Source organism: Lissotriton vulgaris, chromosome 6, assembly GCF_964263255.1.
Source record: "Lissotriton vulgaris chromosome 6, aLisVul1.2, whole genome shotgun sequence".
NCBI lineage: Eukaryota > Metazoa > Chordata > Amphibia > Caudata > Salamandridae > Lissotriton > Lissotriton vulgaris.
Window position 1 is genome coordinate 1,121,881,806 of NC_141694.1, and position 14,910 is coordinate 1,121,896,715.

Here is a 14,910-nt window from a genome sequence, read left to right on the forward strand (position 1 = left end):
AAACAGTGGAGGCTTATAAGTATCTGGGAGTCTACATAGACAAAGAAGGATCAATCAGCCATCAACAAAATGAGATCAAAATGAAAGGGATGATCCTTGCATTGACCATGAAAGGTTTATCAGCTAAACTATTTGGCCCTACCCTGAGCCCTCTCTTAATGGTAGCACAGGCTAAAATCCAACCTTCTATTACCTACGGTAGCAAAGCACTTCAAGGGAGAGCTAGCAATCTTCTGGACAAAACGCTTGTAAAAGCATATAGAATGATGTTCAGCCTCCCGTCCTATACCTTACCGGTGCAAATTCGACTGGAGTTTGGTCTGATAAAGCAAACCTGGGCCAGCTACGGAACATTCATCAACTGCTGGCACAAGATCAGGACATCAAACTCCAACACAATAAATCACCTCCTGTGGCAAGTTATTCAACAGAGGGAGAATTCGCCTGCAAGACTGTATCTTCAGGAGGTACTGACAAAAACAGGCCTTTCACCCTTATGGGACACACACTGCCACTATGCAGTTAAAAAAAAAAACGGTGTGGAAGTCGCTGAAAATACACTCATTGCTGGAGGACAAAGCAACTTTTTCTGTCAGAGCACACGCTTGGATGACTCTGAATTCATACAAGATCCTAGCCCCACAACAATATTTCAACTTGGGATACTCAAACGCACTGAAATTAAAATTCCTAAAGCTCCGTCTTGGAGCGTTACCAACTGCGCAGCACCTCGCTCCCTGGAAAAGGGTGCAGACCTTCACACTATGCAGCCTGTGCAACAACGGTAAAGTGACATTGTACATACCATCTGCACTTGTACGGAGATGCTTCAAGAAAGGAGGCAGCTGCTAAAAACTCCCTTTTACCAAAGAGGGATTCGGACAAGGAGACAAGCAGTCTTGGCATGTTTTGACCCTGCATCGCCACAATTGAACACTAGACTAGTTAAATTCCTTGAAGCGGTTTGGGCAAAAATGCCAAACTGATTCTTAAGCTGCAGGGTATTGGAACATTGGGCTACAAATTTTACTAGGGGAATGACAAACTGTCACAGCTAACCGCACTTTTCTCACAAGTTGCTACTGCATGGCTAAATCTGCGTTTTAAAACTGCAAAGCTACGGAAGCGTTTTAGATTTTCAATACCATGACATTCATGATGGAGCACAAATATTTTAAATACGGTTTTATTTTGTATTGTTAGACCTGGCATCATTGGCTTGAGTCTCTCCTCCATTTGTTTTCTGTTTGCCTCCTCTGTTTACGATGTTTTTTTGCTGGTATATCGCTTTGGGCACTGTGCCACTGCTGATCAGTGCCACAGTGCAAGTGCTCCCTATGTAAAATTGCTGTATTGATTGAATTCCATGTTTGGCTTATTTGGTTTACTATCAGTCCCTAGTCTAGTGCACCAGGAGTGCCAGGGCTTGTAAATACAAATGCTGCTCGTGGGCTTGCAGCACACATTGTGCCACCCACAAGAGCGGCCTAGTAAAAGTATGTTTAAAGGTCTGCCATTGCTAGACCTACGTGCAGTCTGATACTGTCACGCTGACTGCGCAAGTACACCTACTTGCCAGTCCCTAAACCTTCCCTTAACTTCATATTAGTCACCCCTATGGTAGGCCCACGGGCAGGGTGCATTGTAAGTATAAGGTAGGACAAGCCTGACCAAGTTGGCATGTCCTAATAGTGAATTAGAGCCATATTCGTTTTTCACTATTGCGAGGTAACCTGCTCGCCATTAGTTAGAATGGGCCGCCAGGATTATTAATGCTATGATCCTAGCTGGCTCGGGGAGCATGGTGCAATGTCGAGTTTGGTATCCCTGAACTCGGGGTTTAATAATGCATCCGTTTGTGTGGATAGTTTTTGGACTCTGGGTTTGAAAATAGCACTTTTAGAAAGTGGCTATTTTCTTGTCTAACCATTTCTGTTCTCTGCTGGTTTGGTGTGTGTGTGACAGGAGCTGGGTGGCTCCAGAGGTCTTGATGAGTCAGTGTGGGATGAGTGGGACATTTGCATTGAGAGTAGGGGGAGAGTAGTTCCTGATAGCCTGCCCTGCCTGATACAATGCTGGCTCCACCTCCTGCCAGGCGACTGATGGCTCTGTGCCTGCCATGGACGATCCTGGCCCCACCTCCTACCAGGAGGCCGATAGGTCTGCTCCTGCCAGTGACCATGCTGGCTCCACCTCCTGCTGGGCGTCTGAGGACCCAGCCCTGCTCAGTGAATAGGCCAGGTGCCTCTGCCTGGCTACACCCACAACAGACCCAGGATGTTGGGAAATTCCCCTGTATGGACAAAGGGATCAAAGCCAAAAAGGGGTATAAGAGAAGGATCCCTGAACCAAGAATTGAGATCACTTCTGACAAGGAAACCTGAACCAAGGACAAGTAGCCTGCTGATCCAAGGACTTGCCTACCCCTTCTGCCAGTGTGCTGTTTGTTGGGGGAATCCTGCAGTTGCTTCTTTATTTTTGCCAAGGAACCAGGAGAGAGGAACTGAGTGTGTACTCTCAAACTTTGCTAAAGAAAATCTCCAAGGGTTGGAAGAGTGCCAGCCTCCTGTTGAAGTCACAGGGCTAAAGGACTTCATCTGCTAAAAGTGCTTGTTGCTGGAACTTGAGAATCCAGCACCTCTGAAAGAAACCAGCAATCTCGACACCGACGGACGTCGCCGAATCCAGCTCAACATCGTGAGTAACGGCTCCAGTGTCCCGCTTCCTCGACGCCGGCCGCCGGGCCCGATCGACGCCAGCAGCAACGCCAGTGAGTAGTGAGTTCGGCTCCAGCTCCAAGTGACCTCGTGTCTGCACCGCTGCTGATCGCACCGACTTCGTGCCCTCTCGACGCCGCCGTGAGCGCTGCTCACTCTTGCAACACCATCATCGACGATGACGCCGTATCCTGCTTCACCTCGTGAGGGCTGCTCCTGCCTGACATCTGTCGACACCGCTATAGGTCGCCCAGACTCCGAGGTCGGATCGACGCCGAAGACGCAACGCCGGACATCTCGACGCCGCTGATCATCGTGTGCTTCGCTTTTCCAAGGTACTGTGTTGTGGGGGTCTGTGCGACTCCGGGCTCGACGTAGCGCTCCTCGCGGTCGACGCCGAACCTTTGGATTAAATTTGCCTCGACGTCGTGTGACTCCCGTGTGGGTTACATTGTTGCCAAGAACTGATTTACCTCAGAAGAGTTGCTTTTGATACTACAGACTTTGTGCTAAGAAGAAACTACGCTTGAACAATTATTTTTCCTTCCAAGAGTATTTATTAAGATTGTGGTATATTTTTGTCGTTATTTGGTCTTGTGCTAAGCCTTATATAAAAATCCTTATTTTTATAATATTACGGTGTCGTGTCCATATAAAAATCCTTATTTTTATAATACTACGGTGTCGTGTCCATTTGTAGTGTATTCAAAGCTACGGAAGCGTTTTAGATTTTCAATACCATGACATTCATGATGGAGCACAAATATTTTAAATACGGTTTTATTTTGTATGTATTGCAATGGTTTTAAGTAACTCTGCAAATGAAGAATTTTGTACCTTTTTTTTGTATTCACATACTGACACTGGAGCCCTTTAAAGACAATATGCCCAGTTTAAAATGATTTTACTCTGACTTACTCTTGCAGTTCTCCAGGCTTATTCCTAAATTCCAGGAGTTGGCCAAGAGTACTTCTGATTTGGTCCTGAAATTAAGAAATAAGCAGGAATGCTTCAAGAGTAAGCCACGCCCACTCAAAGTCAAAGAAATTAGTATCTCGAGCCCAACATTTGTAAATTATGTCTGGCTTAAAGTCCAGAGCTGATGAGAAGATATCTTTAGAATTATCTCGGGCAGGTATTAGAAGTAACTCGCTTTATGATAGCAGACAGACATGCAAACAGTGCCATTTCCATGGAATGCATAGTAAGAGCTCAAGTTGGGAGATAAAACAACTAAATCGCTAGAGTAGATGAACTGTGAGAGTCCTCTTAATGACACCGGAGTAGTATTGTGAACAGCAGAAAAGGAGATTCAATTCCATAGCAATAAACTTCATCTAAAACGCTCTTTCCTCCAGACCCATCAGTTTAAAGTGAGGAATCCCCAGACCAAGTTAGGAATTTTAATTAACAGGGTATGATGGAACTAACAATAAAGTTAGCAGTGTCCTGATGATGATCCTAGTATTATGTTAATGGATTGAAACGTGGTTGACTTGCTAAAAACAGCTGGCACATTAATCTATTGTGATAAAACAAGTGCAACGGCTGTTGACGCTAAGCTTGTTCCGATTAATTAAATTTTTTATAAGCTGTTCCTGTCTTGCCTGTGGGCGTAGTTCGCGAAGTAGCGCTACGCGAAGCTACGCGAAGTGCACTTCGCACTACGCGAACTTCACGTAGCACTACGCGAGCTGCGTAGTAGCATGTTCGCACTGTGCAAGATGTGTTTTCAATGATTGCACAGTGCGGACAAGCATCCGGCACTGTGCAATCATTGAAAATGGCATCTTGCACAGTGTGAGCTGTAGTTTTCTGCTGCTCGAGTAGATTATTACTCGAGCTGCAGCTTTCTCAACGCGAACTGGTAGTTTCTCATTGAGAGCGGTCGCGAGCATGCGCAAACACTCACAATGAGAAACCTTACCTCCCCGCGTTGAGAATCTCGCCGGGATGTCAATTTGCTTGCTGGCGGTCGCGAACATGACATTCAGGATCGCGAACAAGCAAAAAATGAGCGCTGCACTATGCTACGCTGCACTACGCGTGTTCGCACTGTGCTACGTGCAGCTCGCGTAGTGCAAAGTTGCGCAGACTTCGCAAACTCCGCGAGCGTAGCGTAGTGCTTTGCCCAGGGTTAGTTTAATTGTACATGTTTTGTGATTGTGCAGGACGCAAAACTGTGTCCCACTTTATTGTTGTGTATTTATCATTTGTTGCTTTGATCATTTATTAAATTTACTGTCCGGCTGGACAACAGCAATATAGCACTGATTCTAACCTTTATTAATCACAGATTTATTCCGCTTTTTTATAAGGACTAATGTTTACTTAAAATACTGACGCTCAAGGTCCTTATTCACCTTTTGGGTTCCCTTGTCTTTTTTTGAAACACAAAAGCGCTAAGAGCACAAGTAATTAGCGAAGGTAGCAATATTTAAATACTGTGTAATATAAGATAACTAACATAACATAACAATACTGCATAATCGATTTTCTTGTGTCATAGAGATAATAAAACTGAAAATAAAGTGTTTATTCAATATTAGACCACCCAGTGCTTCCTTTGTAATAATAATAATAATAATAATACTAATAAATACAGACACGTGCAGAGACCCACAGCTTTACTTTAGAGCCAGCAACCAACTGCCAAATGATGTGGTTACTAAATACCAAGGCTGCCTGCAAGTAATTCCACCTCAAGCTTCTTTTTTCCACCATCATACACTTCCTTTCTCCCATTCACTCTTGCCCATTGTTTTTCATTCCTGCTTTCTCCCCTTGTCACCTTTTCCTACAGTTCTCTTCCTTCTCCTTTCTCTTCCCTTTTCTTCCTCCATTTTCTGCCTTTCCTTCTCTTGCTCTGGGGCAAAATGTGATCACGAAGAATTAGTCTTTATTTTCAGCGCTTTAAAGCATCAACATGTCAAGCCCTGTTGCTGATTCACTTTTTCGTTTCCGTTTTGGAAACTAGTTAAGTAGCAGTGCATCTGGGTGTCCAGGGTGGTGAAATATCGTAAAGCAGAGTAACTTATTGAGACAGGCCAGCATCAACTGGATAGATAATTAAAAGATTAGATATAAAAACCCTGCTAACATGTAGAGGACAAATGAATCTTAATGAAAGAACTGGTTTATGTGATATCATGGCTACCATTTTGATGTCAATGAAGAAGACACCTAAGCTGCAAGTCAGCTTGGTGGCCCTCTATTCAAACGAGTTTTAACTATTACAGAAATTACCAAATTTTGCCATCTATTGGTATCAACTACAATGTCCACTGTAGAACCACTTCATCATTAACATTCCTCATTATACCTAAGAACTTCCCACGACTTCTATTTTGAACAGTTTCACTTCATAAGCCTCCTTCACAATGTGGGCTCTGAAGAGCATGGAATCTTCAGCATAAAGGTCGGGAGCAGGGCCGTCAAAAGAGGGTGGGAGGTTATGGAGAGGCCTTTTGTTCCAGGCCCCACTCTATCCAGGGCTAGCAGTCCTTTTGAAACATGTATTTATTGATTGTTTATTGACAGCAGGATTGCCATCTTCATTAATGAAGAGGCAGCCTACATGGGTATACCAATAGATGGTACCAGATCTCATCATTTGTCTTTCTTCAGAGTACATTTTCTTTTTAATGTTTAGAAATGGGTGCTTGCAGCACCTGGCAATTATTGAAGAAGCAACTACAAGGCCCAACATACATTTTATTCCATAGACCTTGCAAAGACTTGTGACAATCCTACTCAGCTGTGCACAACTTCTGCCATGTAGACCAAGGAATACTGCTACCTCTTCAGGGCTGGACTGACAGTAGCAGGCGCCGGGTGTTTTCCAGGTAGGCCAGAAGGGTAGTGGCTGATTTTCGAGCAGTGGGGGCCAGTTTTGTTACTGGGGGCCGGTTTTGCAGCAGTGCTGTAATATCGGCCCCCTGTAACAAAATACAAAGCGGCAGCAGTGGTAAAGCGGCAGCAGTGCTGCTCTTCCCAAGCACCCCGCCATACTCCCAGGGCCAGTCCAGCAGAATTGTTCCCAGTCCAGCCCTGTACCTCTTCTTTGCTTCTCTTGATGCCTTCATATGTTATGCTATTAAAATGTGTACAGCGCATGAATACCAAACAATGTATTGTCGCTAACCATCCAGAAGCAAGCTAGCACACTATTTGTTAAATAGCCAGGACTTACAGGCTTTTCTGAAAGATGTTAAACACAGAAGCTTTCTGATGGATAAAGGGAGGGTGTTCCAGAGCTTCATAGCACCCACAGTGAAGCTTCTGCCGCAGCAATTAGCCTTGCAGAATCTCTGAGAGAGCATTGTTTTTCTCCTTCAGACCTAAGGCATCTGTTTGGTGAGTACCAATTCAATGACCGTCTCAGAAACTGAGGACCGTGTAGTTCTTTATATGTGAGACATAAGCCCCTAAACTAAATACAACACTTGACTGGAAACCAATGCAGTCTCCGAAGATGCTTACCCACTGATTGAAAATTGGGGATCCCCAGCAGGGGATATCTGTGCAATGCTTAACACAGCCCGCTTCACAGTGATCTCATTATGCCCAGTCTGAAGGGTATGCAGCTGAACACAGATGTTCCAAATACTACAGTCTACTAACCGCATAATAATGGTAAACCTAAAACACAGTTAGTGAAAAACTGAAAAAATATCTTGAAATGATTCGTCATGATCAACCCGAAAGGGATTTATTAAATCCTCATTTTTATCAAAATTTGAAATTCGTAGGTGAATTAAGTTCATACTTACTTTGGTGACGTTTTGACATAGCTGACATTTCCAAATGACCTGGGGCATGCAGGGGTCACACACTGGAATCCACCCCCTGAGTTAATGCACATGGATCCTCCAGAACAGTTGTGTTGGGAGATGTTGCATTCATCAATGTCTGTAAGTCAAAAACAATGGATTGTTTGAAAAGCCCACGTCACTCTGTAAAATATATCTATGTTTAGCACACATTAATTTGTGACAGATCAGTAGCAGAATATTTATTTCTTGTATTTCTCCATAGTTATGTTTTCTAATTGTGGCTACAGTGATACTGGTCACCTGAAAACAACAGCTTCCCCCCCGGAAGTGAAGTCATAAAATTCGGTGCTGGCATAATGTCGTAACAAGATGTAGTTGCAGCATAGAAAGTGTCAGGAGACAGCCATTACCATGCGGTTTTTACACCGCGGTACCATTACAATGCGTCAATCACAACGCAAGTCGTTACAACGACTTGCGCTGGATGGCGCTATGTACTAAGGAATTGCATGATTTACAATTCCAACACCTTCCCTACTGAAAAGTAGGCTGGAGTTGGAATAGTAAATTGTACTATTCCAAAATCCAGCGCCTCCAGCGCAAGTCGTTGTAACAACTTGCGTTGTGATTGACGTGTTGTAATGGTACAGCGGTGTAGAACCGCATTGTAATATCATACATCCGTTTTTTCTATTTGCATATGTCTCTCATAGATCCAGTTAGATCATTATGCTAAAAGCATAAACAATAACTATTTTTTTGGTTTCTGTTTTGCAGGCCACTTGTAGGGGGTATGGATACACATGTTGTGTAGATTAAAAAAGTAAACAAAAGTATACATTTAAGGTCAACAGAGGTGCGACAATGTATGTCTCCCATTTAAGGATGTATGATATTACAACTGCTTATTGATCTGGACTGTTATTAGGCCAAGTTGCTAAAAACCCTCAGAGACACTTTGGATGTATGATATTACAACGCGGTTTCTACACCACGGTACCATTACAACGCGTCAACCACAACGCAAATCGTTGCAACGACTTGCGATGGAGGCGCTGGATTTTGGAATAGTATGATTTACTATTCCAACTCCAGCCAACGTTACAGTAGGGAAGGTGTTGGAATTGTAAATCATGCAATTCCTTAGTACATAGCGCCATCCAGCGCAAGTCGTTGTAACGACTTGCGTTGTTATTGACGCATTGTAATGGTACAGCGGTGTAAAAACCGCATGGTAATGTCTGTCTCCCATTTAAAGTGGATGTATGATAATACAATGCGGTTTCTACACCGCGGTACCATTACAACGCGTCAATCACAACGCAAGACGTTACAACGACTTGCGCTGGATTTTGGAATGGTATGATTTACTATTCCAACTCCAGCCTACGTTACAGTAGGGAAGGTGTTGGAATTGTAAATCATGCAATTCCTTAGTACCTAGCACCATCCAGCGCAAGTCATTGTAACGACTTGTGTTGTGATTGACGCGTTGTAATGGTACCGCAGTGTAAAAATCACATGGTAATGGCTCTCTCCCATTTAAACTCAACACATGTTGGCCTCTTATTTCATAAGTGTTGACATAATCTATTGTATAGATAATAAAGAGGAAACAATAAGTAAAAGATAAATCGAAATGAAAATCAAAGGAGTTTAATAACCACAGACCTTTGTGGTAGATATGGCAACACATGTAGATGGTCATGTAAACAATGACGGGTCACTTGTTAGCCCACAAGGTCAGCAGAGAATATATCCTCCAAACCCCTTGGTGGCCTCCTCTCTCCTGCCTGCTATATTTAGATGTGCCTGACACTTGCAGCATGCTTGGATGGTGTACAGGGTGTGAATAATTCTCATCAAGCTTGTCCTTAGTTGCTGAAATATTGCTGTTGTTGACAATAGTCATTTTTAAGTGCAATGTTGGATCTACGACCTATTCCCAGTGTCTGTGGATAAGGGCATAGAACAGGATATGCCACTCTGGGAAAAGGAGTTAGCATTGATAGTACTTTTTCTTAATTGTGTTAAATTGTGAGACTCACAACTCTTTCTCAAGAACAGCTTGAGAGACAATAAAGATTTGTTGATCTGCCACTGGTCAGTGACTTCTCTGAATCAAGTGGGAAGGGACTCACCCAAAACAGCTCTGCTGATGTCTTCAGCAGTTTTTGGTGCAGGCTCTAGACAGGCCCATTCCTGTAAAATAGCCCACAGGTTGGCTGCTGAGATATCTGACTACTTTTACAGGTCTGAAGGTTCAAAGGCTATCAGATTCGGTCCATAGGCAACGATAAATCACTTACATCTAAGGGCCTGATTTATCTTTTGATGGACCGCCCAGATGGATGGCAGAGGATATTGATCCCACCATCCTGTCTGTAAAATGTAGAGGTGACCACATGGCTTGTACCTTTAAAGGAATTGCCATCACAGCGGTTCCTTTCGTGTATAAATATTCTGGTGGCCATCAGTTTTGATTGCAGTTCACTAAACTTTTAACATTTGTGTTGGTTTTCAGAAACAAGTTCTTAAATTGGGAGTTTGTTTTTGAAAAAAAGACAAAAGACTGATGATCCCCACACCCTCGGAGAAAACCCCTATGGTGCGGGAGTCGTTATGCTATTTGTTATGCCCCTCACGGTAAGGTTTTTCCTTGTGGTAATGCACAGGAAAAAAGAGACATCACTCTGTCCACAAAAATTGGGTGTATGGTGTAATGCTCTTCCATTGGCAGCCTCTGCTCTGTCAGGCCATCAGAAGAGCTTTCCCGTCAACTGAGCCAAAAGGGGCTCAGTCAACGGAAAACATACGGTCTGCCAGTCTCTAAATGAGATGGGCAGACCGAGGGTTTTGCACAGAGTACCCTGTCCGCAAACTTCAAATAGGGACCTAGTTCATTTTTACTTTACATCTTTGAGTCAATTGCAGCTGAGGCAATTCCACATTCAGTCTAACTTGCCTCCCAGTTATCTCACGTCTAGTAGACACAGAAAATCCTGGAAAACAAACATTGACAATGAACTGTATTTGTCACCTTCGCAACTTTTCCCATCTCCAAGTAGCCTGTATCCATTTGGACAGGAACAGCGAAAGGAGCCAGGAGTGTTTATGCAGGTGTGCATGCATAGCCTTGGAACACCTTCCACTTTGTAAACTTCGCACTCGTTCACATCTGTATGGAAAGAAAACAGAGTTAGTTCTGAAAAACATTTTTCGTTTATGTTCATTCATGGTCAGGCTTTTTATGAATTGCTTGGTCACTCTTTAACTGTGACATTAACCACTCCATTGTCGTTCGAAGGTAGGAAACTATATTCCTCCCTGCTGAGCATGAATATATAAAGGCACGTGTTACACACTTTAATTAACAATATGCTAATAATAATGTAGTAGAACAGCTCACATTATAGCTGTTGGAATTACATAGTGTAAATTGTTAAAGTTCCCAATCAGTGCAGGATGTATAGAACTATTCACCGTGGACTGTTGCATTTTTTTCCATAGTGGCTTTCAGCTACTTGCAGGTCATAGAGTTACAGCTCTTTCTATCACTTTAAAGGAGGAGAAGGAAGGAATGGAAATGAGGAATGGTAGTGTTGCAAATATTCAGAGAATTTTGGGGATTTCTGAAGTTTGCACCATGGTTCGTGATGTGATATATTTTTCTATGTTCCCATGAGCTACCGACTAGAATGCAGGACAGTGTGAGAAAGATTCTTCTCAGAATAACTCTTGGAATCTATCTTGGATGTGCCTGGACCTGGACATGGACAGGTGCCACTAACTTATCCTTGTAAGAATGTGCGATAGATACGACATTGTTGTAAAAAAAAAGTGATTGAATAAAGGGGCCTTGCACATGCTACTGTGTAGCAACAATGTTGGAAACTTGCAATAATTACATGGTAGCTGTTCCCTATGTGGTCAGGTGTGAGTAGCGGTGCCAAAATTATTGTTAGAGGCAACCAGTCCCATTGCCAAGGTAGACAAAACCTGTTTGCACTTGCCACGTTCCTGCAAATGGCATATTTTTTCTATAAAAATACAGAACCTCTGTTTGTCAGCACTGACACTCTCCAATAACTATCGGCTGTGGGTTTCAACTAAAACAGAACTTGTAACCGTCCCGGTGAATTTTGGCCAATGTGGCCCATCTTTGCAAGGTTGCAGTTCTTCCAGTAAAGGAAAGCTTGATGAGTAGTAATTTCTATCACCATTACATTTTCTTAGCTTGAAAGCTGCTAATTTCTTCCATTCTTCATTGAGTTTTTGCTCTCCGTGAGCTCTTTCGTGGAGTACTGCAGGTACAGAGTGCCAAAAGTGTTTGCAGCATAACAGGAGGTGATATTATTGACCTAATCCAGGGAGACATTTGCCATAGGAGTACCCAGGGCCACTGAGACTACCTCTCTCCTGGTTATGACATCCCGGTGTACCATATAGATTTGCGCAGAAGCGCCTGGTTGTAACAAGAATCATTTGGGTAGCTGTGGTATCCAGCCCCTCAAGGCATGTTGTGATAGGACAGCGGTACATGACAACATAAGACGCCTATTGGAGAGCCCAGCATAGCATCTCCATGGGACTAAACACCATTGTTTAAAACACTGTGGTCAAAGCCTGGCTGGTGCTGAATATTAACACTACACCAACGGGTGCCAGCAAAGTGTTTTACTCGTAAGTCGTTTACGAGCGCTCTGCCATCCAGTGCTGAGGTCTGATGAAATCCCAAATGTAGATGACTTGAAACTTTATACTGGCAACTGCATATTTCACAGGCTGTGTTGTGATCTTGCTTTTTGTACTCTATTTTGTGTCTGTTTTGAAATGTACAGTCATGTCCTTTTTTTAAGTTTGACATTAAAATGATTACAGGGTCAGTAGGGGTGGTTGGAGGCTGAGCAGGGGTTGTTTGATGTATGGCTCTCCAAATGGAGCTTTTTGGCATTAAAGATTCTTACAGTTACTATACGTTCAATGAGTTGTCCTTATTGCCCAATGTATTCCACCTTTCACTGTGAGGATGCGTGTCACATTGAGGGCAAATCTACTGTCTTAGTAGGTATTTGTTGTGACAAAGAAAAATAAACTGTGCTATGTGCATGTTTGCTATGAACAGGGATTCATTTATTTACTTTCATTAAGCAACCACTTCAAGAGTTTCTGCGACACCACCAACAGTCATTTTGACTTTAGGGTGTCAAGTCGGACTCATTAAATGTGACGTACATAAAACACAGCGCCCTAGAACGCTGTGCTTAATTTCTGCTCTGCATCCTGGGAAGAGTTTCACGCAAGAGTGTTCTGTGGACGCGAGGGGGTCGCGCAAAGGCCTCGAACGCCGAGCCTCGTGCTTCTCTCTTTGTTGCTAGGCAGAGCAAGACTGCAAGCTAAGAATTGCTGAGGGAATGATGTGCCCTCAAGATATTTAGCACTACAGAAATTATAGAAGTTCCATGAAGTAAGAAAGCTCATTATAAACATTTGAATTTCTTTTGTAATACAAAACAAATTATGAATTTGTTCAGTATCCGAACTCTTCACAGTGCACACACAGCAAGTGTAATGATAACTTCTTCAAATAGTATGAAGCTGAAAATAATAATAATGCATCACCAGATGAACATTTCTCACAAGAGTATGGACTATTGTTACGACATATACTACCAAAGAAAGCAGTGAAAGGGGAAGCCTATTAAAGATTATGGTTTTGCTCTGACAATCTGTCATTGAACTGCAGGTTTGTAGCTCTGCATGGCAAACGTATTTGGGATCAAGTAATTATGTATACTAGGAGATGCAGAAAAACCCCTGGCTAGAAGGGGATTTTTCACTGAAAGATATTCCTACTTTGGGTAAAAGGGCCGTCTGAATTGTCTGAACATTGTGCAAAGCCAGTGCTTAATATGAGCCAGTGGTTTCCGGGGCTCGGCACAGTCACTTAACTGCTAGTACCTGCACTTTTGATAGCTGCCACATGGTGGTGCTGTTTGTGTAAATTAATGATGAGTGGAACTACAGTTGCTTATTAATTCAATATACATTAAAAACAACTAATACCTGACATCCAAGTAATTCTTAAAGCTTTGGGAGCCTCGAACAATCGGAATTGTCACACTTGTAGCAGTGTGATTGTTAGTAGTTGTATAAGTACTGCAATAGTAGTGCTATCAGGGGCAATGTGTGGTGCAAACTGTGGTGGCCTTTTTACAAGGCCCTGGAACTTATCTTCATAAAAAATTAAGCACTGTGCAAAGCCAACTTTAAATTCAAATAAAAGATGAATATGTGACTCGGGTGCCGCTCGAAGTTGCGTGACTGACTCTTGGAAGGACTCTGCTGCTCTGTGCCTGGTGTCCGTGGGAGCCCTATTGACTCGACTGGACGGGGAGGGAGAGTGGGACTGCGAGTCCCAGGAAGCCTGCGGCTCTGCCATCGGCCGCACCTGTGCTGACTCTTCCCCCCTGACGCCGCCTCCTCCCAGGAGCTTAAAAACACCCGCTTCGCGGGAGCCGCTCGAAGTTGCGTGACTGACTCTCGTGGAAGGACTCTGCTGCTCTGTGCCTGGTGTCCGTGGGAGCCCTATTGACTCGACTGGACGGCGAGGGAGAGTGGGACTGCGAGTCCCAGGAAGCCTGTGGCTCTGCCATCGGCCGCACCTGTGCTGACTCTTCCCCCCTGACCCCGCCCCCTACTCTCAGGAAACCAATTGAATCATTGGGAATAAAAACATTGAAGGTAACGCCTCATGCGGGACGCGCGGGCGGGCGCCGGGCGAAGCCCGGGCCCGGGCGTGCCCTGTGATGCCCTCGTAGGCCAGCGTAGGCTGGGCTGGGCCTACCCTCTTTCGCCTGCTTTGTACTGGATTCTGGACCTTGATTTAGGTAAGGGACATGGCATCACCGGCTATGGAGGGAATTACTGTGAAGGTGGTGGGAGCCAGAAATGGGACTCTGGACAATTATTTTTCTCGGGCATCGGGTGATGGGGATAAGGAAACCTCTCTGGCTGAGCGCAGGGCTGAGCGCCGTCGCTCTATTGAGAACATGAAAAATAGGCCCTTTTCCGACATCATCCCTCATCCTGTCACCCAAGAGGGAGGCTCATCTAACACTAGTGAGGAGCTATTATCTCAGGATGGCGTCCCTCTTTTACTACGGGATTGTATTCCCAACCCCTGTTTGCCTACTGATCAGGATTCTAGTGCCTCCCCCCTCCCCAGTCTCAGTTGTATGACTGTTGATCTAACCACTCAGATCCCCACTGCAGTAAAGCCAAGGAAAACGAGGCTGAAGCAAGTAGTGGTGGCAGAGATGCATGGCCCACCTCCAAATAAGAGAAGGAGGAAGCAGAGGGGAGGGCAGGGCAAAACCAAAATCCCCCACTCCGATTTCGGGAAAGCTTCTAAGCCC

General features: G+C 44.1%; 1 protein-coding gene across 2 annotated transcripts in view; it reads right to left on the reverse strand.

Annotated features, from left to right (window-relative positions):
• FBLN7 (fibulin 7) overlaps nt 1-14,910 on the reverse strand; it is a 711,714-nt gene that overhangs the window by 15,566 nt on the left and 681,238 nt on the right. For both annotated transcript variants that reach the window (XM_086927208.1, XM_086927207.1), the window contains 2 exons: nt 10,533-10,670; nt 7,490-7,628 (listed from right to left, as the gene is read on the reverse strand). In XM_086927208.1, coding sequence (XP_086783334.1) covers nt 7,490-7,628; nt 10,533-10,670 — 277 coding nt within the window. The remainder of the gene's footprint in view (nt 1-7,489; nt 7,629-10,532; nt 10,671-14,910) is intronic.